This window comes from Lampris incognitus, chromosome 2 (assembly GCF_029633865.1).
Source record: "Lampris incognitus isolate fLamInc1 chromosome 2, fLamInc1.hap2, whole genome shotgun sequence".
NCBI classification, from domain to species: domain Eukaryota; kingdom Metazoa; phylum Chordata; class Actinopteri; order Lampriformes; family Lampridae; genus Lampris; species Lampris incognitus.
In genome coordinates, this window is record NC_079212.1 from 57,823,001 (window position 1) to 57,850,057 (window position 27,057).

At 41.6% G+C, this 27,057-nt stretch overlaps 1 protein-coding gene across 1 annotated transcript in view; it reads left to right on the top strand.

The window, feature by feature from the left end:
* Nucleotides 1-27,057, top strand: part of LOC130130393 (myelin transcription factor 1-like) — a 254,900-nt gene that overhangs the window by 26,087 nt on the left and 201,756 nt on the right. Inside the window, exons 6-12 of the mRNA XM_056300096.1 lie at nucleotides 9,309-9,428; nucleotides 9,531-9,621; nucleotides 9,799-9,915; nucleotides 13,537-13,754; nucleotides 18,375-18,586; nucleotides 19,068-19,283; nucleotides 21,472-21,629. Of these exons, the coding sequence (XP_056156071.1) occupies nucleotides 9,309-9,428; nucleotides 9,531-9,621; nucleotides 9,799-9,915; nucleotides 13,537-13,754; nucleotides 18,375-18,586; nucleotides 19,068-19,283; nucleotides 21,472-21,629 (1,132 nt within the window). The remainder of the gene's footprint in view (nucleotides 1-9,308; nucleotides 9,429-9,530; nucleotides 9,622-9,798; nucleotides 9,916-13,536; nucleotides 13,755-18,374; nucleotides 18,587-19,067; nucleotides 19,284-21,471; nucleotides 21,630-27,057) is intronic.

Genomic DNA, 27,057 nt, shown 5'->3' on the forward strand with positions numbered 1-27,057 from the left:
CCTCCAATAGGAACCTAAAGTGTCTGGTTGCGAGGAAGAGACCCAGTAGTTCCCTATCATAGGTGCTGTATTTGCGCTCGCTCTCACGGAGTTGTTTACTGAAGAACGCCAACGGCTGCCAGCCCCCCCCCCCCACCCACTGCTCACACACGGCCCCCACGGCGTAGTCGGAGGCATCCGTTGTAAGGGCTATGGGGGCGGCAGGCGACGGGTGAGCTAGCAGCGCAGCGTTGGCCAGCGCGGTCTTGGCGGCCACAAAAGCCTCGTCCATCCCCGAAGACCAGTCCAGCTCGTCCTTAGACTTCTTACCCCGCAGGGCCTCATACAGGGGACACATGATGTGGGCGGCACGGGGCAGGAAACGGTTATAAAAGTTCACCATGCCCAGGAATTCCTGCAGCGACTGTACAGTGCGGGGGCGGGGGAACATGGTGACAGCCTCAACCCTGGCAGGGAGGGGAACGGCCCCCTGTGGAGTGATGTGGTGCCCGAGGAAGGTGATGGACGACTCCCCGAACTGACACTTAGCTGGGTTGATGATGAGGCCGTGTTCGCTGAGCCTGTCAAACAGCTGTCTGAGGTGCGTCATGTGTTCCTCCACCGACGCGCTGGCCACGAGGATGTCGTCTAAGTACACAAACAAAAATGGCATGTCACGGAGCACAGAATCCATAAGGCGCTGAAACGTCTGCGCCGCCCCTTTAACGCCGAAAGGCATACGTAAAAACTCAAAGAGCCCAAAGGGTGTGATGACAGCCGTTTTTGGGACATCCAGTGGGTGGACCGGCACTTGGTGATACCCCCGCACTAAGTCGATTTTGGAATAGATGGCAGCGCCCGCCAGGTGGGTAGAGAAATCTTGTATGTGCGGTATGGGGTACCGGTCGGGGGTCGTGGCATTGTTTAGGCGACGGTAGTCCCCGCACGGGCGCCAACCCCCGTCGGCCTTAGTAACCATGTGAAGAGGGGAAGCCCACGGGCTGTCAGAACGGCGGACAATGCCGAGGCGCTCCATAGTCGAAAACTCCTCCCTGGCTATTGCGAGCTTGGCCGAGTCAAGGCGTCGGGCCCGGGCGTAAACTGGGGGCCCCACTGTGGTGATATGATGTTCCACGCCGTGCTTGGCCACCGCCGAGGAGAAGGTGGGTGTGGTCAGCTCGGGGAAATTTGCGAGCAGGCGTTGGTATGGATCCCCGGTGGAGAGTGTGTTAGCGAGGCACAGCGCTCCAGCGCCCCCAAGCGTGCAGGGGTATGACGCAAAAGAGACGGCATCAATCACGCGACAGTTTTTAACATCCACCAGCAGGTTGAAAGCACAGAGGAAATCCGCACCTAGGAGCGGGGTGGATACAGCAGCCATCACAAAGTCCCAGCCGAAACGTCGGCCGCCAAAACACACGTCCACATGTCTGATACCGTACGTCCGAATGGACGTGCCGTTGGCGGCGTCCATCTGGGGGCCGTGACTGTCGGTCATCGTGTCCACAGCTTGTGCTGGTAGTATGCTGCGTTGAGCGCCAGAGTCAACCAGCAGCCGCCGGCCCGACAAGGAGTCTCTGATGAACAACAGCTTGCAGTCACGGCCGGCGCCCATAGCCGTTAACAAGCGCCGGCCTTGGCGTTTCCCTGAACCCTGTAACTGCAGGGTTTGCGACACCGTTTTGCTTTTGCCCCAAACCTGGCATGGTAATAACAGAGCCCGTCGTCAGGTTGGCGGCGGGCTGTTACCGCAGCCGCGGTGTCCATATAGTCGTACACAGGTGGTGGTGGGGCGGTCTGGTGGGGTAGCAGGGCATGCACAAACTGTTGCCGGTTGGCCAGGAAAACCCTGTCTGCTTCAGCAGCCAGAGAACGGTAGTCCTTGGAGGCGGCGAGAGGAGAACTGGCCAGTGCTGTGCGTACAGGTGCGGGGAGCTGCCTCAGAAAAATGTGTGTGAAAAGAAAGGCCGGATCAGCCGATCCCAGCACAGACAGCATTTTTTCCATTAAATCAGACGGTTTGCCTTCTCCAGCTCCGACAGTTCAAATAGCTTCAGGAGGAATGTCTTTATAGCATCGTACTTGCCAGCAGCTGGCGGAGCTTCCAACAGTGTCATTGCTCGCGCCGTTCTCGATGCGTCTAACGCCGCCACTACGTGGAAGTACTGCGTTGCATCCTGCGTTATCCCTCTCAGCTGGAACTGGGCTTCCACATGTTGAAACCACGGCCGTGGATTATGCTGCCAAAAGTCGGGTAGCTTCACAGTAGCGGTGTAAATGCTAGCGTTAGCAATAGCCATGTTGTTAGCACCGGCGTCGTCGTTGTCAAACATACTCGTATTAGTTGTTCGATCACGTCGGGGTCACCAATGTGGAGTTAGAAAACAACGAGACAGGAGACGTGAGAGTAGACGTAGTCGAGGTAGTTTACTAGCTCCAACTTTACATGTCATATATTCGACAACGACACTGAACTCTCTGGACCGGAAGCGGAAGTGCATTCTCTCTTAGGTGAATGTCTCTAGTTATATAGATGTGGGTCACCACAACCTCACCTTTTCTGACTTTTCGGAGATGCCGCTAGCAACGAGGTACAGCTCAAACCTCTGAATCCACGAACGCCAATTTCCCGCCAGGTTCCCTTCCAGGCACAAGCTGTTCGGTGGCTTCAGTTGCTCCATGCTTTACTTCGGACACCATGTCATATATGTGTTATTAATCAGATTAACAATGAGGCGACACAATAACTCAGAGGGACGGCACGTTGATTCAGCTTGACTGCCTCTTTGCTGAATGCCTTCTTCTATGGTGTTACATGTCATTCAACAGATACGTTACAGCAGCAGCGCCACCAGAGGCTAAGCCTATTTACTACATATGATACCGGAGGAGGGGTTGTCGGCAACCCTCTTCGCTGCCGTGCAAGCCAGATGTTGTCGGTTCCTGTTACGGCACTCCGGCGATGTTTTTCGGAAACTTGACGTGCCTTTAAAAAACGACCTTGTTTTACTAGTGTGGCTCTCAAACTCCCGGCGTACTGTGCAATACATAGTTGGAATTTCGCCCACATCCTCTAATGCAACCCAGTTAAACTCCTATTTGCAGGATAATTGAAATACTCTCTTGTGCTTCAATTCAGAAACGCTGTCTTCATCCGCCGCCATTTTCTCGTAGCCGCGCATCACATGACTAGCCTACTCAAATCCTGATTGACCAATGGTGCGTGTCAATATTCTCCGATGCGTGCAAGGGGAGGGGTCGGAGCACGAGAACATAATCTCATGCTCGATGATGACCGAAAAAAATGGTTGAAACATCCCTTTTTTTTTTTATTATTTAACCACTGGCTCGGTCGGGCAAGTGAGTTGCTAGATTTACTCGACTGACGTGGCGTAAGGGCAATCCTTATGACGGGGCAATCCTTACTGTTGAGCCATGGCACGGGATGGCACACGGGGCGGGGCAGGTTGGGTTTTTTGCCTGCGTGCCAGCCATGTTTTCCGAGGGTTTTTCTGAGATTTCTAGGCGGTATATAGGCTACTCTGGAAAATGGTGAGGGCAAATACCTTAATTGGTACTGGATTCACTAGTTCCTTTTGACTACAGGAGCATGGACACACATAGATTTATTTATTTTAATGTGCAAGGACAAAAACAAAACCCACAGGGTTGCATTGCTGCGTCGCATTGCCTCTGGTACAACGAGGTAGTAATTTTACCACTAGAACGACCGGGATTTCCCTCCTACCTAAAACGACCATGGGCGGTCAAATTGACAGCCGGTTTTAAGCTCTATATTCTGTCAAGATATATATCCATTTGCGATATTAATGCATTACATATGTTAGTATGTCTGCTAGTAAACTAACTGACACCAAAATAACAACTATAGTACTATTTTTAAACAATTTAAACTTCAGAGAAACATGGTCGAACTTGAATAGCAAAATTGAAAAAGTGAAAATATTACCTGAAAAACAAAACAGAAAACACATATTGCTGATCTAACAAACGTTAGTTCTTGTTTAAATGCATTTGACCAGATTGTGTTCTATTGTAACAGGTGTCTGAAATTCAGATTTGACCAGAAATGTCAAGCGGTTTGAGTGGCTGTTGCAGCCAGAAAAGCGCTGTATAAAATGCAACTTGACTGATTGATTGAAGGCCTATCAAACGTGAAATGTAAAAAAAGAACTGAACCCTGCGAAGGAAATGACGTAAACAACACACGTGACATGACGCACACGATGACGGCCAAATTACGTGCGGTCATTTGGACCGCTCATGGTCGTTTTAGGTAGATCTTATAACTTTTGTTTTTGTGCGATTGATCTATAACCAATTTTAATGCAAATATGCAGTTTTAGGAGCATTCGGGGAGCAGCAGGTCCGTATCTTTTTTTCACAAAGTTATTAAAATCCAAAACGGTCAAAATGACCGCCATGGTCGTTCCAGTAGTTTTTAAGTCCCGGTCGTTATTTGAGACTGTTTCAATATTTACTTTCAGTTCTTTTTCACATGTCACGTGTTACAAACCTTGTTAGGTTTGTTAGATTAGCAGTATGTGTTTTCCGTTTTGTTTTGCAGGTAATATTTTAGTTCCACCATGACTCTCTGAAGTTTAAACTGTTTAAAAGAGTGTTAGAGTTGTTGAAGTGTTAATTTTGCTGTCAGTTTCATAACAGACACACTAACATATGTAATGCATTAATATCTCACTTGGGTATCTATCTTGACACAATATAGAGTTTAAAAACCGGCGGTCATTTTGACCGCTCATGGTCGTTTTTGGTAGATCTCATCGTAACGTTTTTGTGCGATTGATCTAAAACTCGTTTTAATGCAAATATGTGCAATTTTAGGGGCATTCAGGGAGCGGCAGGTCTCTATCTTTTTTTTTCACAAAGTTTGAAACTGAAAATCCAAAGCGTTCATGATGACCGTCTTGGTCGTTGTGGTGTTTAACCATATTTAAACAGATTACACAAATTTAAACAGATTAGACTAGATTTTTTTTTCTTTTTACACAGTTCTATGTAGCCTTACCTGTTGGAGGGCCACGTAGCCACGCGTTGAGAAAAAAAAGTGATCAAGCGAGTAAAAAAAGTGATCAGCAGTGCGATGCCTGACTTCAGTGGTCAATGTAGCAGCTTCAGTTCAGTCCACTACAGCAGCTTCAGTTCAGTCCCCTACAGCAGCTTCAGTTCAGTCCCCTACAGCAGCTTCAGTTCAGTCCTCTACAGCAGCTTCAGTTCAGTCCCCTACAGCAGCTTCAGTTCAGTCCCCTACAGCAGCTTCAGTTCAGTCCACTACAGCAGCTTCAGTTCAGTCCCCTACAGGAGAGACGTGATGTAGTCTGCAGTGATGTGGAATAAAATATGTGCATACTATATCGGTTTCGGCAATCGGCCAAAATGAGTTACAGATATAGGCAAAAGTCATGCATCCCTAATATATATATATATATATACATATATATATCGTTACAATATTGGCTAAACCAAGGTTATGTGTATGTGCCCTTATACTGATGTCACCACTAGAGGACGCTGTTGTGTTGACCCGTGGTCTATAAAAGAGCATGCGCAAAATAAAGAAATCGCTATTCCGGTTCCAGCAACACGGATGAAGTGCACGCGTGGTTTTCCTCCGTGAAATGAGTCTAGTGGAGCCGGTATTCCTGCCCTCAGACATGACACCGTCAACAGGTTATGGGCCCAGAAGGGAAGGAGGAAGCCGATGGGACAGACTGTGCTTCCACGGAGATGAGAAAAACTACGAGTTATGGGAAACCAAGTTTTAAGGCCATCTGCATTGGCTCGGTCTTAAAGAGACCATATTGCAAGAGCCAGATGACGACGAAAATGAGGACGTGGTCGCCGAAGATGCAAAGAAAAATGAAGATGCATATGCTGAATTGATACAGTTTTTGGACGACTAAAGTCTCTCCCTGATTATGAGAGAAGCCTCCGACGATGGAAGAAGAGCGTTGGAGATGCTGAGGGACCACTACGCTGGCAAAGGGAAGCCAGGTGTGATGAGCCTCTACAGAAAGCGGCAAATGAGACCGTCACGCAACACATCATTCGTGCAGAAACGGCTGTAACTGCGCTGAGACATGAGACGAGGTTTTCAGCGACGGACTGTTAATTGCTATGATTCTGGAAGGCCTGCCCGAATCATTTCAGCCGTTTTCCATCCACATAACGCAGGGTGATGAGAAGATAACTTCTGCTGAGTTCAAAACAAGCTGAGAAGTTATGAGAGCACGGAAAAGTTTAATGGCAACCCGAATGATGACAACGGGATGAAGACAAGCAGCTCAACAAGGAGAGTGAGGGGGAGAGAGAAAGACAAGAGCTCGGAGATGACCTGCTACAACTGCGGCCAGAAGGGACGCAAAGCCCGGACAAGCAACGTTACTGGAGGCGAGTGTCCAGCACAGAGACAGTGGTGCAGTGTTTGCCAGAACTCCACTCAGAGAAGCCCCCTGCAGGCGGAAAAGACGAGGCAACGTGAGACAAGCAGTGGATGCACAGGATCACACTCTCGCTTTCAAAACTGATGACTGTCAGGTCAGTGGAGTAAAACAGCGGGGTCTGATGGTGGATACGGGCGCAACGGCACACATGATCACCGACATGGGAAAGTTTAGGAGGTCTGACGACAGTTTCCAGCCAGAGACACACGTTTTGGAGTTGGCTGACGGGACGGAAACAAGCGGTGTCGCGCTGGAGAGAGGTGAAGCGGAGGTCTGCCTGCTGGACACTGAGGGTCGCCGGGTGAAGACAACGCTGAAGAAGGCGCTGTATATTCCATCATATCCACAAGACATTTTCTCTGTTAAAGCAGCGACGTGCAACGGAGCTGCAGTCAACTTCCGGGAAGGACACAACCACCTCATCCACAAGGATGGCACCAGGTTTGACATCAAAGTGTACAATAGACTTTACTATCTGGACACTGTAGATGATCAACAAGGTGATGGGTGTCATGGTTACATGATATACAAACCTGGCACGAAATACTAGGTCACTGTAACCACGAGGATGTGTCAAAATTGGGAAATTTAGTAGAGGGAATGAAAATTAAGGGAAAATGTGATAAATCTAAACTAATCCGTGAAGTGTGCACACAAGGGAAATTTGCTCAGAGTAGAAACAGAGAACCAGACGCCAGGGCAAAAGCAGCACTTGATTTAGTTCACGCTGACTTATGCGGCCCCAAGAGCAAGAGGCAAAATATGGGTTCAGATATACTCTGGCATTTACTGATGATTACTTAGGAGTAGTCTATGTGTATTTCCTGAAAACAGAGTTATACTGCCAAAGCTACTGAAAAGTTCATAGCTGACACTGCCCCCTATGGGAAGATCAAGTGTAGAAGGTCAGATAATGGCACAGAGTTCACAGGGCAGGATTTTCAGTCTTTACTTAGTAAGATTGCCATAAGACATGAGACTTTAGCACCTTACTTACCCCATCAAAACGGGACTGCTGAGAGGAATTGGAGAACACTGTTTGAAATGGCAAGGTGCATGTTAATCGAGAGCAACTTACCTAAGAAGTTGTGGACATATGCTGTGATGGCTGCTGCAGTAATTTGAAACAGGTGCTACAACAGGCATGTGAAACAGACTCCATACTACATGCTGACAGGGAAAAAGCCGGATGTGTCAAAGATGAGAGTGTTTGGATCAGTGTGCTATGCATACAAGCAAGACAAGAAAAAAGTTAGATTCACGGTGTGAGAAGGGGATTTTTGTAGGATATGATAGCAATAGCCCATCATACCTAGTCTACTAACCAGACACTGGGAAGGTCCTAAAACACAGGCTAGTCAAATTTGTCACAAAAAGTGGCGTTGAACGCCAAACTAAGACACATCCAGAAATGATTGATGGTGATTTTCATGGGAAGGAATATGTATCCCCCATGCCAAAGGCCAAGATGGCTGACCAGAGTCCAAAAGAGAGCTAGGAGGCTAAAATTGAAAATCCAGAGAGTAATGAGGACACTCAGACAGAACAGAGAGGAGAGAGTGATGGGGCACATTACCCCAAAAGAGAGAGGAAAACTCCTGAGTACTTGGAAGACTATGAATGTGAAGTTGAGTGTAATGACCAGATATTATACAATATTGGCTGCTGCTACAGAGTGGCCTGTAATGTACCACAAACCTTCAAAGAAGCCATGAGCACAACAAAGTCAGAAATGTGGGCTAGTGCTATGAAGGAGGAAATGGATTCTCTCACGGGAGATGATACTTTCACACTGACCACACTGCCAGAAGGTAAGAAAGCAGTGGGGGGTCGTTGGGTTTATACAATCAAAGACGATGCAGACAGCTCTGAGACCTACAAGGCCAAAAAGAGGGAAAAACGTGTAAAGTCACCTACTGTATGTAACTACCGGACATATTGTGTTGTGACTACCATCTATGTTGTGTGACTGATGTGTACAGTATAGAGCAAGTGGGGGTGTTACAGTGTTGACTAAACCAAGTTTATGTGTATGTGCTCTTATACTGATGTTAACACTAGAGGGTGCTGTGGTGTTGATCTGTGGTCTATAAAAGAGCAGGCGCAAAATAAAGAAACTGCAAAACCACTATTCCGCTTACAGCAACACCGATGAAGTGCACGTTGATTTTTCTCCGTTAAATGAGTCCAGTTGAGCCGGTTTTCCTGTCCTCACACATGACAACGTCACCACACACACATATATATAGTAGCAAATTCGGGGGGCACCCCGGGAACCACCACAGCCGGGACGCGAACCCGGGTCTCCCGCACCACGGGCGACAACGTTAACCAGTTGACTAAAGGGCCCGACCCCTTAGTCCGAAGCGAGGACGCGTTTCCCGAAGGAGGGGGGTAGTGTAACGTGCACGGATAAACAGACTCGGTAGGCCTGGCCTTTAATCAACTGGTTAATGTAGTCGCCCGTGGTGCGGGAGACACGGGTTCACGTCCTGGCTGTGGCGGTTCCCGACTGCTCCCCGGATTCGCTTCCACGTTTATATATGTGTGTGTGTGCGCGCGGTCAGATGATCAGCTAAAACATTAGAACCAAGGTAAGTGAGTAATATTGATTATGTCGTGACAATGGCACCTTATCTGTGTTTTATACAATGATAAGCCTACATTTGGAGGTACGAAGCCTACTGTTTGGACTTAAGTGACGCTCTGTTCGACCAGGCATGTATTTGGGATCAGACATTTACAAGGGCCGACCTGTGGCTGGCTGTGCAGGTATCCATGTGGGCTGGGGGTGGTGACAACAGGTCAGTGTATTTCTTATTGTGCATCATGTCCCTTTCCCTCCAGACAAGAAAGAAGTCAAGTGTCCGACCCCGGGCTGCGATGGAACGGGTCATGTTACTGGACTTTATCCCCACCACCGGAGCCTGTCTGGGTGTCCTCACAAAGACCGGATCCCTCCTGAGAGTGAGTACACTTCTCCACTCAGCTGTTAGCTCCAGCTCCTGAAGAGACGTGTTAAAGACCTGCTCTGTCCATCTCTTCCTCTGTCCACCTCCCTGTCTCTAGTCCTCGCCATGCACGAGAACGTGCTGAAGTGTCCAACACCCGGGTGCACGGGCCAAGGCCATGTCAACAGCAACCGCAATACACATCGCAGGTATACGACATGCACGGAAGTTTGTGCTCAAAAAACACAAACCTTAACACACACATGTATGAAACACAAATGTACTACACACAGGCACAGACACACATACGAGTATATAGTATATGGGTATATGTACTAGAGCGTCGTTTAGAGCTTCTCTAATGTGATTCCCCCCCTGTCCACCAGTCTGTCAGGCTGCCCCATTGCAGCAGCAGCCAAGCTGAACAAGAACCATGACAAGCAGACCCACTCCCAGGCCTCAGCCAGCGAGCCCTCCCCCGGAAACTCTGACCGAGTGCTCAGGTGACCACTTCTTCTTTTTTCTTTCTCATCTCCACAAATTAACTTGCACGTCCTGATCACCAGTAAGGGCAGGACAACCACATCCACATCTGGCTGCCGAGTAACACCACTGGAGCACCGAGTCAAGTGCCTTGTTTCAGCACCATCTGATTTCTTTTAAGGTGCATTTTATTGTATTTTTAGCATTGTTGTAGGCAAGGAAAATCACTTTAATAATAACAATAATAATAATAATAATAATAAACTTACATTTTGTAAGTACATTTTATAATAATGTTACTTTGTAACATTATTTGATAAAGTGCTGTACAAATAAAGTTGATGACGATACCTTATTATCATCATTATCATTATTATTATCATTATCATTATTATTTTTATCATTATATTCATCATCATCATCATCATTATTACCATTACTATTACTATTATTATTATTATTACTACTATCTATTATTATTATTATCATTATTTTCATCATCATCATCACTCTTATTATTATTGTCATTATTATTATTATCATTATTATTATCATCATCATTGTTATTATCATTATTATAATTATCATTATTGTTATAATCATTGTTATCATTATAATTATTATCATTAATATTATTACTACTATCATTACTGTTATCTATTATTATTATTTGTTATTATTATCATTATTTTCATCATAATCATCACTCTTATTATTATTATCATTATTATTATTATCATTACTATTATTTGTATTATTATTATTATCATCATCATCATCATTATAATTATTATTATCATCATTGTTATTATCATTATTATAATTATCATTATTGTTATAATCATTGTTATCATTGTTATCATTATCATTATTACTATCATTACTATTATTATTATCATCATTATCATAATTTTTATTATCATTATTGTTATAATCATTATCATTATCATCATTACTATCATTACTATTGCTATCATCATTATCATAATTTGTATTATCATTATCATCATTGTTATAATCATTGTTATCATTATAATTATCATTATCATTGCTGTTGTTGTTATTATTATTGTTATTATCATTATTATTATTATTATTATTATCATTATTTTCATCATCATCATTATTAACATTGTTATCATCATTCTTCATCTTATTATTATTATTATTATTACACAAACGTCCTTTAACGTCATGCCATAATACAACATAATAAGCGGGTGGGTCCATTCCTTGGGTCTAGGGGTAGAATGAGGTAGAAGTCTATGTGATGGATAGTGCCTTTCTTAGCATATGAGACGTTCCAAGTAGTGCCATCTTCTGTAGTTCTCGTATTGTGATGTTCCCCAGGATCCGTTGGGTGTAGTTCTCCATCCCTTTTTTCTACAAGTCCCAGGGCTTCTACCACTACTGGTATTGTTGTGGTTTTTACAAATCCCAGGGCTTCTATCACTACTGGTATTGTTGTGGTTTTTACAAGTCCCAGGGCTTTTGTCACTACTGGTATTGTTGTGGTTTTTACAAGTCCCAGGGCTCCTGTCACTACTGGTATTGCTTTGGTTTTTACAAGTCCCAGGGCTCCTGTCACTACTGGTATTGTTGTGGTTTTTACAAGTCCCAGGGCTTTTGTCACTACTGGTATTGTTGTGGTTTTTACAAATCCCAGGGCTTCTATCTACTGGTAGTGTTGGGGTTTTTTCAAGTCCCAGGGCTCCTATCACTACTGGTATTGTTGTGGTTTTTACAAGTCCCAGGGTCTATCACTACTGGTATTGTTGTGGTTTTTACAAGTCCCAGGGCTCCTACCATTACTGGTATTGTTGTGGTTTTTTTCTTTTTTAAAAGAAAAATCTAATTTTTCCCTCTTTCTCCCAATTTAGTGGCCAATCGATCCCTATCTTAATTCAAACACCCACCCTCGTACTGCGTGCGTTCGCCAACTGCATCTCTCCGGCCGGCAGTCTCGAAGGAGACTGCCTCGCCATTTTCGTGACAAGGCTACTCCAGGCCGAACCACTGTTTTTTCCGACACACCCAGAGACGCATTCATGTGACGAACACAAGCCGACTCCGCCCCCTCCCGAAGACAGCGCTGCCAATATCGCTGCTTCGTCGAGTCCGGCCATAGTCGGATCTGACGAGACCGGGGCGCGAACCCCAGTCCCCAGTTGGCAACTGCATCGACACAAAGCCAATGCTTAGACCGCTACACCACCGCGGACTTTTGTTGTGGTTTTTTCAAGTCCCAGGGCTCCTGTCACTACTGGTATTGTTGTGGTTTTTACAAGTCCCAGGGCTCCTGTCACTACTGGTCTTGTTGTGGTTTTCATTCCCCACATTCGTTCAGTCTGGATTTCCAGGTCTTTATATTTGGACAATTTTTCGGTTACTTGTACTGAGGTGCTCCTTTCAGCGGGATGGACATATCGATGAGTAGGCAGCTTTTTTCTTTCTTGTTCTTGATGATGATCTCTGGTCTGTTGGCCTTCATCTCATGACCTGTGTGTACTGGCATGTCCAATAAGATTGTGATGTGGTCTTTTTCTGTTGCTGTTTGGGGCTCGTGCTCATACCGTTTGTCTTTTGTGTTGGTGTTGAATTCTTTGCAGATGTTCCAGTGCAGGTATGTGGCGGCCTTGTTGTGTCTTTGTAGGTATTCAGTTTTGGCCAGCTCAGGGCACCCTGCCACCATATGGTCAATGGTTTCCCGGACTTGACCACATATCCTGCACGCTGGGTCTGTGCCATCTTGGAGGATTTTGTAGTAACTGGTCTTGATGGCCTGGTTTTAGGCAGCAATGATAAAGCCCTCTGTTTGGGATTTCAGCCCAGCTGTTTTGAGCCATTGGTTGGTCGTATGTTGGTCTACATTATTATCATTATTATTATTTTTGTATCGTTATTATTATCATTATTTTCATCATCACCATTATTATCATTACTATTATTATTATTATTATTATCATTTTTTATTATCATCATTATATTTATTATCATTTTTTCATCATCATCATCATCATCATCATCATCATCATCATTATTATTATTGTTGTTATTATCATAGTTGTTGTTTGTTATTGTTGAACAAACTGTAAACTTGTCCACGACCACTTTGCCCACCACTACGTATTTTATTATTTATTATTCTATTATTTATTGTTTATTATTTTTCGGATACCTTTATGTTTTATGTCTTATAGAATAAAATTTCATGACACCCCCTCCCGGTGGGCTGTAAGGGGGGGGTCTCTTCCCTGACACCAGTACTCACACGGTGGCTCATTCTCATCCTCTCCCGGTGGGCTGTAAAGGGGGGGGGTCTGTTCCCTGACACCAGTACTCACACGGTGGCTCATTCTCATCCTCTCCCGGTGGGCTGTAAAGGGGGGGGGGGTCTGTTCCCTGACACCAGTACTCACATGGTGGCTCTAGTGGGGTCAAATGTGTACAGACAAGATCATGATCTGTTCTTAGCAGAACCGATGCCGACACCAGCAGACAGTAGTTACATGTGTGACAGTAGACACCAGCAGACAGTAGTTACATGTGTGACGTGCGCCCCTCTCTCTCATACACACAGACGTTTATATTCACATTCACTCATTTCCGGCTAAAGCAGAGACGTGTCTCCACTTTTCCAGGCCCATGTGCTTTGTGAAGCAGCTGGAGATCCCTCAATATGGCAGCTACAGGCCCAACATGGTGCCCGCCACGCCCCGGGCCAACCTGGCCAAGGAGCTGGAGAAGTACTCCAAGGTGTCCTTCGACTATGCAAGCTTTGATGTGCAGGTGTTTGGCAAGCGGATGCTCATCCCAAAGACCCCCAGCAGCAGTGAGACTTCACCCAAAGCCTTCAAATGTAAGAGACACAAAGCCATTTAATAAAGACAACCCTTCCTGTTAGTTCTACAGTACACAATACTGCAGCCATGTTGTATTCGGACTAAACCACACTGGTTTAGGACGACATTTGATTAAAGATGGATTGATTGACTGATTGATTGATTGATTGATTGATTGGTTGATTGACTGATTGATTGGTTGACTGAAGTCCGCTGAGGTAAATATGTTATTTGTGAGAATGGGCTACACAAATAAAACTGACTTGATTAAAATGATATGATCAGTTAATAGTAAAATGTACACATTAGCATAATCTAAATCTTTACAAAAATGGAATCACCTCCTTCACTCCCACCTGCTTCTATACAACACTACACACACACACACACACACACACACACACACACACACACACACACACACACACACACACACACACACACACACACACACACACACTCGGTCTCCTCGTTCATTTAAGTGATTGAATTGGCTGTTATTTAGTTCGTGAATGTATCGCAACACAGAAGTGGCATGACTGGCACCTCCACACAACTACAGGAGGCTGCCGGAAATCCAGTTTTTCGGAAACTGCCTGGAAGTGTGCCACCACTGCGCCACAGCTTGCTTTTCTGTTGGGGTAAGCTGTCTTAGCCCTTTGTCTCCCCAGACTCACCCACAAGGCAGCGGGGCAGTGGTTGATAGGTGCCAGGGCATGTCCACCAGGGTGAGCCTGCACACCATATCTCTGGGGCCCACTGCTGCTCCAGGATCCCCTGCCAAGTTAGCCTGCGGCCACAAGACCCCAGTTACCATGTGTGGCCGCGGGGAGGCCTGGCAGGAGTCTTGGTGAAGGAGAGGCTATGTACTGGAAGTAAAATCCTGAGCGTTAATTTAACTTCCTGAATGTTAATTTAACTCTGATAGTGTTAATTTAACTTCCTGAGTGTTAATTTAACTTCCTGAATGTTAATCTAACTCTGATAATGTTAATTTCACTTCCTGAGTGTTAATTTAACTTCCTGAGTGTTAATTTAACTCTGAGAGTGTTAATTTAACGTCCCGAGTGTTAATTCAACTCTGATAGTGTTAATTTAACTTCCTGAGTGTTACATTAACTCTGAGAGTGTTAATTTAACTTCCCGAGTGTTAATTTTACTTCATGTGTGTTAATTTAACTCTGAGAGTGTTAATTTAACTCTGAGAGTGTTAATTTAACTTCCTGTGTGTTAATTTAACTCTGAGAGTGTTGATTTAACTTCCTGAGTGTTACAGTAACTCTGAGAGTGTTAATTTAACTTCCCGAGTGTTAATTTAACTTCCTGTGTGTTAATTTAACTCTGAGAGTGTTAATTTAACTCTCAGAGTATTAATTTAACGTCCCGAGTGTTAATTTAACTCTGATAGTGTTAATTTAACTTCCTGAGTGTTACATTAACTCTGAGAGTGTTGATTTAACTTCCCGAGTGTTAATTTAACTTCATGTGTGTTAATTTAACTTCCCGAGTGTGAAGTTAACTCTGAGAGTGTTAATTTAACCCTGAGAGGGTTAATTTAACTTCCTGAGTGTTAATTTATTCGGGTCCATTTGTACACTCTCAGAGTTAAATTAACCCTCAGGATGTTCGCCACAAGGGCTAGCCAGTGGCAGTGAGCTAAAGCCAGGAAGGTTGCCAGCAGGTTGGAAGAACACGTGCACCTTCCCTCCAACTACACGCTGCTGCACTAGACGCATCACAACACCCTGTGGGCAGCCACACGGCGCACACACACACACACACACACACACACACACACACACACACACACACACACACACACACACACACACGATAATCCTTAGTAAATAGTAACACCTGCTGCTCATATAATCAGAGGGCCACCGGTAAAACATCCCGGGAGCGTTTCACAGCACAAGCGCCTTTCCGCCCAATGTTGTGCTGACAATCTGAGTAGGCAGCAACACGTCAAATTATGGCAGCAACACGTCATATGAGGGGACACGTTCTGTCTTTTTCAAGCAAGGCTGAAGCACTTCTTTTCTTTTGTTAAGAGTGGATGCCTGAGCCGAGTATAGCACTAAACATAAAGGGCTCCATCTTACACCCGGCGCAAAGCGCAGCACAAGTGTCATTGCTAGTTTTGTTAGCGCGGTTGTCGTTTTCCCGACCGGCGCCCCCACGTTGTTTCAATAGCAACTGTACTTGCGCCACCTGTGTTCCCATATTGGTCTTAAGATGAGGTGGGCTGAGTGACATTGTTGGTGCATTGATATCTTGAGGCAGCGGAAAGTGATTTCGCGATTGACCAACAAAAACCTGGTCTAAAGTCAATGGCGCAGGGGCGTCTGGGTAGCGTAGCGGTCTATTCCGTTGCCTACCAACACAGGGATCTTTGGCTCGAATCCCCGTGTTACCTCTGGCTTGGTCGGGCGTCCTTACAGACACAATTGGCCGTGTCTGCAGGTGGGAAGCCGGATGTGGGTATGTGTCCTGGTCGCTGCACTAGCGCCTCCTCTCGTCGGTCAGGGCACCTGTTCGGGAGGGTAGGGGAACTGGGGAGAATAGTGTGATCCTCCCACGCGCTACATCCCCCTGGCGAAACTGCTCACTGTCAGGCGAAAAGAAGCAGCTGGTGACTCCACGTGTATCGGAGGAGGCATGTGGTAGTCTGCAGCCCTCACCGGATCGCCAGAGGGGGTGGAGCAGTGACCGAGACAGGTCGGAAGAGTGGGATAGTTGGCCAAGTACAACTGGGGGGAGAAAAAAGGGTAAAAATCCACAAAAAAAGAAAAAAAGTCGACGGTGCAGTATTTTCCTGCTATTTAGAGGGTGCAGTATTCAGACAGTAAGATGCGCCTATGTAGACGGGTACTCAGCGAGCGTACACTCTGCTTGTTACTCATACAGGGGTGCTCCGCAGCGCATAAACACGCACAGATTACAACTGAAACATTACGATGTGAAAGATTATTATTGTGTACATCACAATATTTATAAAATAAAGGTCAAAATGGAATCCGAGCTTTGGTGGTTTCATGCTGCTGCCGTAGATGGTCTTCTCAGTCACTTCCCAGATAGCATCCGGATGTGGGCCACTTCAGGCAATGATGCGGCGCTGATGGTCTTCTTCTGGCCCTGACAAAAAGGATGTGAGCCTGAAGTGGCCCACATGTATAATAGCAAATATGGCCCAAATATGCCAAATCACATGTGAGCATTTATGGCAAACATACGGTGCTCTCGGCAACATGTGATCTGGATGTGACCCTGAAGTGGCCCGTGTGGTAAATGGTGAATATGGCCCAAATATCACAAAACAAATATGAGCCACCTTTGGCAAATATGTGGCACATGCGGCATTGTTACGGCTTGGTTCTGGCCCAGATCTGGCAAACAGGAGTGGACCGCCCAAATGCCATCATTCCACACGGTATGTGGGTCGGATGAAGTGTCGGGTGTGGGACAGGTCCGGGCCACAGCAATTTTGCTATCTGGGTTTCACTTCACGCATGAGCAGAAAACCGTCAGTTTCTTCAACTTAATGAATCCTCCATTTAAATAGCAATGTGCCAAGGTGCAAGCGCATCTGGCTTTTAAAGAGACCATCAGAAGACACTGATTGGTTTAATTCATGTTACGCCCAAAATACACCTATGATTAAGAGAACAAGCACAACCCCTTTGCACCCTGCACCTTACTTTGCGCCCAGATTATGCACCATGTATCTAGCAAAAGTGGATCTGGACACACCCTAAAGGCACTTGCACCATGCACTTTAGACCATGTACTACAGACCGCTTAAATAGGCCCCAAAGTCTTTCAAATGTCTAAATGGATGCATGACATTGGCTTATTTACTTTCCATTACCATTCAAGTATTCTATAGCTAGCTAACATTCAAATCTTTTATAGCTAGCTAACATTCAAGTCTTCTATTGCTAGCTAACATTCAAGTCTTATATTGCAAGCTAACATTCAAGTCTTTTGCTAGCTAACATTCAAGTCTTCTATTGAGAGCTAACATTCAAGTCTTCTGTAGCTAGCAAACATTCAAGTCTTCTATCGCTAGCTAACATTCAAGTCTTCTATCGCTAGCTAACATTCCAGTCTTCTATAGGTTGCTAACATTCAACTCTTCTATTGCTAGCTAACGTTCAACTCTTCTATTACTAGCTAACATTCAAGTCTTCTATCGCTAGCTAACATTCAAATCTTCTATAGCTAGCTAACATTCAACTCTTCTATTGCTAGCTAACAGGCAGCAGTCCCCATTTCATGCTATGCGTTTATACTGAGACATGTTGCTTCTTTGCCAAACTTTTTTAGTACACACCTGTTCCACAGGGACATGTGGTTGAGCCTCATTCATCAGGGCTGCGATGGTCTAGACTCTGGAGCTAAAGGGGAGGCGCTATTTTGGAATCTAGAGGAGAAAAAACAGCTGGATACAGGGGACAACAACAAACCTTACAAGTCGAATACATTAGATTTTCAGTCTTTCCAAACATCTTTTTGATTTATTAAGTATTGTTGAAAAGATACGGGTGAACATTTTGAATCAAACCAGCTTTTCAATGTTATTTGACAACATTTTTCCACTATGCTTTCCTTCTTCTCAACCCATTCCATCCTAGCCAAGTCATTCCCAAAGGCTTCATCCCCCAGCCATACTATGTCAGGAGGCTTTGTCAAGAGCGGTTCCTCTGCTTCATCTTCCAGTGGCTATGACTACAGCCACGATGCCGAGGCAGCTCACATGGCTGCCACTGCCATCCTCAACCTGTCCACAAGGTGCTGGGAGAGACCTGAGAATCTCAGCACCAAACCAGGAGAGCCCAACCGCAAGGTAGAGACTCCTACACAGCTTTTCTTAGCCTAGCGTGGTTTAGTCTTCCATCGTCCATATTCTTGTATCCCATATTCTGGTTTCAGAGCTGTACCGGAGTTTATTTGGCACTAAATTGTTCAGGTGTATTAAATTCACTTCTGTGAGAATTCTTCTTCTTCTTCGAGAGCTGGTTTTTAATTTATAGAAGAATATTCCAGTTCTCATAACCATCTGTTATACACAGTACAGGTGACTCCGTTTTGTGTTTGCTTGGCTAGAGCCAGTCACAGAACAACTTCTGAGGTCAGTAGCAGGAGATCACTGAGAAAAATCATTTGATTTGACCCCCTTAATTCCTCTTATCCACATTTCTTTTAAGGAAATGTGCCTGTGGAAATACTTTTAAGAAACGCTACTGGTTTTATAATCCAAGATGTTCGAAAATAGTTGTTCCACAATGTGTTTACATGACAATATGACTCATATTTGGACCCCTTAGGAGTCGGATATTGAAGTGGATGAGAATGGCACCTTGGATCTGAGTATGAAGAAAACCAAGAAGGAGGGCATGCAGTCTCCAGAGCCCTCCTCCTCCTCCTCTACTTCTTCACAACCCACAGGAGGCTTGTCCTCTCAGGGCCATGTGCAGGCAGAGTGGGAAGGCCCACTGGATTTTACCAAACCAAGTGGCACCAAGGAGGAAGATGAAGATGAGGTATATAGAGACCCATTGAACTAATGCTGCCAAACAGGAAAGGAAAGAAGAAAGATAGAGAAAGAAAGAAAGAAAGAAAGAGAGAACGAAAGAGAGAACGAAAGAGAGAAAGAGGGAAAGAGAGAAATAAAGAGAGAAAGAGAAATAAAGATAGAAAGAGCGAAATAAAGAGAGGAAGAAATAAAGAGAAATAAAGAGAGAAAGCAAAAGAGAGAAATACAGAGAGAAATTAAGAAAGAGGAACGAAGAAATTAAGAGAAAAATACAGAAGTAAAGAGAGAAAGAAAGAGAAATAAAGAGAGAAAGGGAAAGAAAGGTGGATCATTTGACCTTTGAAAGTAGCCCACCATTGTACTGATTAGACATTCCTGAAGGGGCGGGGCCATCTGCTGTCATTCATCTAATCAAAGTCAGTAAAAGTGAGGATTAGCAGAGGATCTCAAACCGGAAAAGGAAGAGCAAAAGGAATAGTAAGAACAGCAACCAGGAAGAGAGAAGGAATAACGGGTGGATGAAGGTAAAAACTCCAATTCCAATGAAGTTGGGACGTTGTGTAAAACGTGAATAAAAACAGGATACAATGATTTGCAAATTCTTTTCCACCTATATTCAATTGAATACACTACAAAGACAAGATATTTAATGTTCAAACTGATAAACTTTATTGGTTTTTGCAAATATTCACTCATTTTGAATTTGATGCCTGCAACACGTTCCAAAGAAGCTGAGACAGGGGCAACAAAAACTGGGAAAGTTGAGGAATGCTCAAAAAACACCTGTCTGGAACATTCCACAGGTGAACAGGTTAACTGGAAACAGGTGAGTGTCCTGATTGGGTATAAAAGGAGCATCCCCGAAAGGCTCAGTCGTTCACAAACAAGGATGGGGCGAGAGTCACCACTTTGTGAACAACTGCGTGAGCAAATAGTCCCGACAGTTTAAGAACAACGTTTCTCAATGTACAGTTGAAAGGAATTTAGGGATTTCATCATCTCCAGTCCATAATATCATCAAAAGATTCAGAGAATCCGGAGAAATCTCTGCACGTAAGCGGCAAGGCCCAAAACCAACACTGAATGCCCGTGACCTTCGACCCCTCAGGCGGCACTGCATTAAAAACCGACATCATTGTGTAAAGGATATTACCAGGTGGGCTCAGGAGCACTTGGGGAAAACCATCGTCAGTTAACACAGTTCGTCGCTACAGCTACAAGTGCAAGTTAAAACTCTACCATGCAAAGCCAAAGCCATATATCAACACCACCCAAAAACGCCGCCGGCTTCTCTGGGCCCGAGCTCATCTGAGATGGACTGACGCAAAGTGGACAAGTGTGCTGTGGTCTGACGAGTCCACATTTCACATTGTTTTTGGAAATCATGGACGTCGTGTCCTCCGGGCTAAAGAAGAAAAGGACCATCCAGATTGTTCTCAGAGCAAAGTCCAAAAGCCAGCATCTGTGATGGTATGGGGGGAGGTGTTAGTGCCCATGGCATCATGGGTAACTTGCACATCTGTGAAGGCACCATTAATGCTGAAAGGTACATACAGATTTTGGAGCAACATATGCTGCCATCCAAGCGACGTCTTTTTCAGGGACGTCCCTGCTTATTTCAGCAAGACAATGCCAAGCCACATTCTGCACGTGTTACACCAGCGTGGCTTCGTAGTAAAAGAGTGCGGGTACTAGACTGTCCTGCCTGCAGTCCAGACCTGTCTCCCATTGAAAATGTGTGGTGCATTATGAAGCGCAAGATACGACAATGGAGACCCCGGACTGTTGAGCAACTGAAGTCATACATGAAGCAAGAATGGGAAAGAATTCCACCTACAAAGCTTCAACAATTAGTGTCCTCAGTTCCCAAACGCTTATTGAGTGTTGTTAAAAGGAAAGGTGGTGTAACACAGTGGTGAACATGCCCCTGTCCCAGCTTCTTTGGAACGTGTTGCAGGCATCAAATTGACAATGAGTGAATATTTACAAAAAACAATAAAGTTTATCAGTTTGAACATTAAATGTCTTGTCTTTGCAGTGTATTCAACTGAATATAGGTGGAAAAAGGATTTGCAAATCATTGTATTCTGTTTTTATTTACGTTTTACACAACATCCCAACTTCATTGGAGTTGAGGTTTGTAGATGCAGAAAGATGTCTCATGACATGTCTTGGTTTTTCTGGCTTTTCTTGAGATGGAGTACGCAGCCCCCTCCTACACCTCGTCTGATGCTGAGGAGGAGGAGGAGCTGCTGCAGGAGAAACTAGAGGACAGGAAGTACCCTGGTGAAGTCACAACTAGCAGTTTCAAGGTCAAGCTCCAGTCCAAAGAAGGCAAGAAAGAGGTTCTCATGTAAGTACCATGAAAGAGTCAACCAGACTTAAAAAAGAATCAACCAAACATAAAAACTAATCAACAAGACTTAAGAATTAATCAACCAGACTTAAGAAATAATCAACAAGACATAAGAAATAATCAACCAGACTTAAAAACGAATCAATCAGGCTTAAAACGAATAAACCAGACTTAAAAACTCATCAACAAGACTTAAAAACTAATCCACAAGACTGTAAAAAACATCAACAAGACTTTAAAATGAAATCAACCAGTCTTAAAAACTAACTAACCAGACATAAAAACTAATGAACCAGACTTAAAAACTAATCAACAAGACTTAAAAACTAATCAATCAGACTTAAACTAATCAACCAGACTTAAAAACTAATCATTCAGACTTAAAAACTAATCAACAAGAGTTAACACATAATCAAGCAGACTTGAGAAATAATCAACAAGACTTAAAAACTAATCAACCAGACTTAAAAACCAATCAACCAGTCTTAAAAACTAATCAAGAAGACTTAAAAAATAATCAGCCAGGCTTAAAAACTAATCAACCAGACTTAAAAACCAATCAACCAGTCTTAAAAACTAATCAAGAAGACTTAAAAAATAATCAACCAGACCTAAAAATAATCAACCAGACTTAACACATAATCAAGCAGACTTAAAAATAATCAACAAGACTTCAGAAATGATCAACCAGACTTAACATATAATCAAGCAGACTTAAAAATAAATCAACCAGACTTAAACATAATAATAAAACAGACGTAAAAACTAATCAAAAAGACTTAAAAACTAATCATTCAGACTTAAAAACTAATCAACAAGACTTAACACATAATCAAGCAGACTTGAGAAATAATAATCCAGACTTAACACATAATCAAGCAGACTTGAGAAATAATTAACCAGACTTAAAAAATAATCACCCAGACTTAAGAATTCATCAACAAGACCTAAGAATAATCAACGAGACTTAAGAAATAATCAACCAGACTTAAAAACTCATCAAGAAGACTTAACTAATCAATCAGACTTAAAAACGAATCAACAAGGCTTAAAAACTAATAAACCAGACTTAAAAACTAATCAACCAGACTTAAGAAATAATTAACCAGACATAAAAACTAATCAACAAGACTTTAAAACTAATCAACCAGACTTAAAAACTAATCAACGTGACTTAAAAAATAATCAACCAGATTTAAAAATAATCAACCAGACTTAACACATGATCAAGCAGACTTGAGATATAATCAACAAGACTTAAAAACTAATCAAGAAGACTTTAAAAATAATCAACCAGACTTAAAAACTAATCAATCAGACGTAAAAACTAATCAACAAGACTTAAAAACGTCATTCAGACTTAAAAACTAATCAACAAGACTTAACACATAATCAAGCAGACCTGAGAAATAATCAACCAAACTTAAAAACTAATCAACCAGACTTAAGAATTCATCAACCAGACTTAAGAATAATCAACGAGACTTAAGAAATAATTAACCAGACATAAAAACTAATCAACAAGACTTAAAAACTAATCAACCAGACTTAAAAACTAATCAACGAGACTGAAAAAATAATCAACCAGACATAAAAATAATCAACCAGACTTCACACATAATCAAGCAGACTTGAGATAAAATCAACCAGACTTAAAAACTAATCAACCAGACTTAAGAATTAATCAACCAGACTTAAGAAATAATCAACCAGACTTTAGAAATAATCAACCAGACTTAAAAACTAATCAACAAGACTTAAGAAAAAATCAACCAGACTTAAAAACTAATCGAGAAGACTTAAAAAATAATCAACCAGACGTAAAAATAATCAACCAGACTTAACACATAATCAAGCATTCTTGAGAAATAATTAACCAGACTTAAAAACTAATCAACCAGACTTAAAAACCAATCAACCAGTCTTAAAAACTAATCAAGAAGACTTAAAAAATAATCAACCAGGCTTAAAAACTAATCAACCAGACTGAAAAACTAATCAACAAGACTTTAAAAAAATCAACCAGAATTAAAAACTAATCAAGAGGACTTAAAAAATAATCAACCAGACCTAAAAATAATCAACCAGACTTAACACATAATCAAGCAGACTTAAAAATAATCAACAAGACTTCAGAAATGACCAACAAGACTTAACACATAATCAAGCAGACTTAAAAATAAATCAACCAGACTTAAACATAATAATAAAACAGACGTAAAAATTAATCAAAAAGACTTAAAAACTAATCATTCAGACTTAAAAACTAATCAACAAGACTTAACACATAATCAAGCAGACTTGAGACATAATCAACCAGACTTAACATATAATCAAGCAGACTTGAGAAATAATTAACCAGACTTAAAAATTAATCACCCAGACTTAATAATTCATCAACAAGACCTAAGAATAATCAACGAGACTTAAGAAATAATCAACCAGACTTAAAACTAATCAAGAAGACTTAACTAATCAATCAGACTTAAAAACGAATCAACAAGACTTTAATACTAATCAACCAGACATAAAAAGTAATCAATCAGGCTTAAAACGAATAAACCAGACTTAAAAACTAATGAACCAGACTTAAAAACTAATCAACAAGACTTATAAAAAAATCAACCAGTCTCAAAAACTAACTAACCAGACTTAAAACTAATCAACAAGACTTAAAAAAATTATCAACCAGACTTAAAAACTAATCAACCAGACTTTAGAAATAATCAACCAGACTTAAAAACTAATCAACAAGACTTAAAAAATAATCAACCAGACCTAAAAATAATCAAGCAGACTTAACACATAATCAAGCAGACTTGAGAAATAATTAACCAGACTTAAAAACTAATCAACCAAACTTAAAAACCAATCAACCAGTCTTAAAATCTAATCAAGAAGACTTAAAAAATAATCAACCAGGCTTAAAAACTAATCAACCAGACTGAAAAACTAATCAACAAGACTTTAAAAAATCAACCAGTCTTAAAAACTAACTAAACAGACTTAAAACTAATCAACAAGACTTACAAAAAATCAACCAGAATTAAAAACTAATCAAGAGGACTTAAAAAATAATCAACCAGACCTAAAAATAATCAACCAGACTTAACACATAATCAAGCAGACTTAAAAATAATCAACAAGACTTCAGAAATGATCAACCACACTTAACACATAATCAAGCAGACTTGAGAAATAATAATCCAGACTTAACACATAATCAAGCAGACTTGAGAAATAATTAACCAGACTTAAAAAATAATCACCCAGACTTAAGAATTCATCAACAAGACCTAAAAATAATCAACGAGACTTAAGAAATAATCAACCAGACTTAAAAACTAATCAAGAAGACTTAACTAATCAATCAGACTTAAAAACGAATCAACAAGGCTTAAAAACTAATCAACCAGACTTAAAAACTAATCAACCAGACTTAAGAAATAATTAACCAGACATAAAAACTAATCAACAAGACTTTAAAACTAATCAACCAGACTTAAAAACTAATCAACGTGACTTAAAAATAATCAACCAGATTTAAAAATAATCAACCAGACTTAACACATGATCAAGCAGACTTGAGATATAATCAACAAGACTTAAAAACTAATCAAGAAGACTTTAAAAATAATCAACCAGACTTAAAAACTAATCAATCAGACGTAAAAACTAATCAACAAGACTTAAAAACGAATCATTCAGACTTAAAAACTAATCAACAAGACTTAACACATAATCAAGCAGACCTGAGAAATAATCAACCAAACTTAAAAACTAATCAACCAGACTTAAGAATTCATCAACCAGACTTAAGAATAATCAACGAGACTTAAGAAATAATTAACCAGACATAAAAACTAATCAACAAGACTTAAAAACTAATCAACCAGACTTAAAAACTAATCAACGAGACTGAAAAAATAATCAACCAGACATAAAAATAATCAACCAGACTTCACACATAATCAAGCAGACTTGAGATAAAATCAACCAGACTTAAAAACTAATCAACCAGACTTAAGAATTAATCAACCAGACTTAAGAAATAATCAACCAGACTTTAGAAATAATCAACCAGACTTAAAAACTAATCAACAAGACTTAAGAAAAAATCAACCAGACTTAAAAACTAATCGAGAAGACTTAAAAAATAATCAACCAGACGTAAAAATAATCAACCAGACTTAACACATAATCAAGCAGACTTAAAAATAATCAACAAGACTTCAGAAATGACCAACAAGACTTAACACATAATCAAGCAGACTTAAAAATAAATCAACCAGACTTAAACATAATAATAAAACAGACGTAAAAATTAATCAAAAAGACTTAAAACCTAATCATTCAGACTTAAAAACTAATCAACAAGACTTAACACATAATCAAGCAGACTTGAGACATAATCAACCAGACTTAACATATAATCAAGCAGACTTGAGAAATAATTAACCAGACTTAAAAATTAATCACCCAGACTTAATAATTCATCAACAAGACCTAAGAATAATCAACGAGACTTAAGAAATAATCAACCAGACTTAAAACTAATCAAGAAGACTTAACTAATCAATCAGACTTAAAAACGAATCAACAAGACTTTAATACTAATCAACCAGACATAAAAAGTAATCAATCAGGCTTAAAACGAATAAACCAGACTTAAAAACTAATGAACCAGACTTAAAAACTAATCAACAAGACTTATAAAAAAATCAACCAGTCTCAAAAACTAACTAACCAGACTTAAAACTAATCAACAAGACTTAAAAAAATTATCAACCAGACTTAAAAACTAATCAACCAGACTTTAGAAATAATCAACCAGACTTAAAAACTAATCAACAAGACTTAAAAACTAATCAACCAGACTGAAAAACTAATCAACAAGACTTTAAAAAATCAACCAGTCTTAAAAACTAACTAAACAGACTTAAAACTAATCAACAAGACTTACAAAAAATCAACCAGAATTAAAAACTAATCAAGAGGACTTAAAAAATAATCAACCAGACCTAAAAATAATCAACCAGACTTAACACATAATCAAGCAGACTTAAAAATAATCAACAAGACTTCAGAAATGATCAACCACACTTAACACATAATCAAGCAGACTTAAAAATAAATCAACCAGACTTAAACATAATAATAAAACAGACGTAAAAACGAATCAAAAAGACTTAAAAACTAATCAGTCAGACATAAAAACTAATCAACAAGACTTCACATATAATCAAGCAGACTTGAGAAATAATCAACAAGACTTAACACATAATCAAGCAGACTTGACAAATAATTAACCAGACTTAAAAATTAATCACCCAGACTTAAGAATTCATCAACAAGACCTAAGAATAATCAACGAGACTTAAGAAATAATCAACCAGACTTAAAAACTAATCAAGAATACTTAACT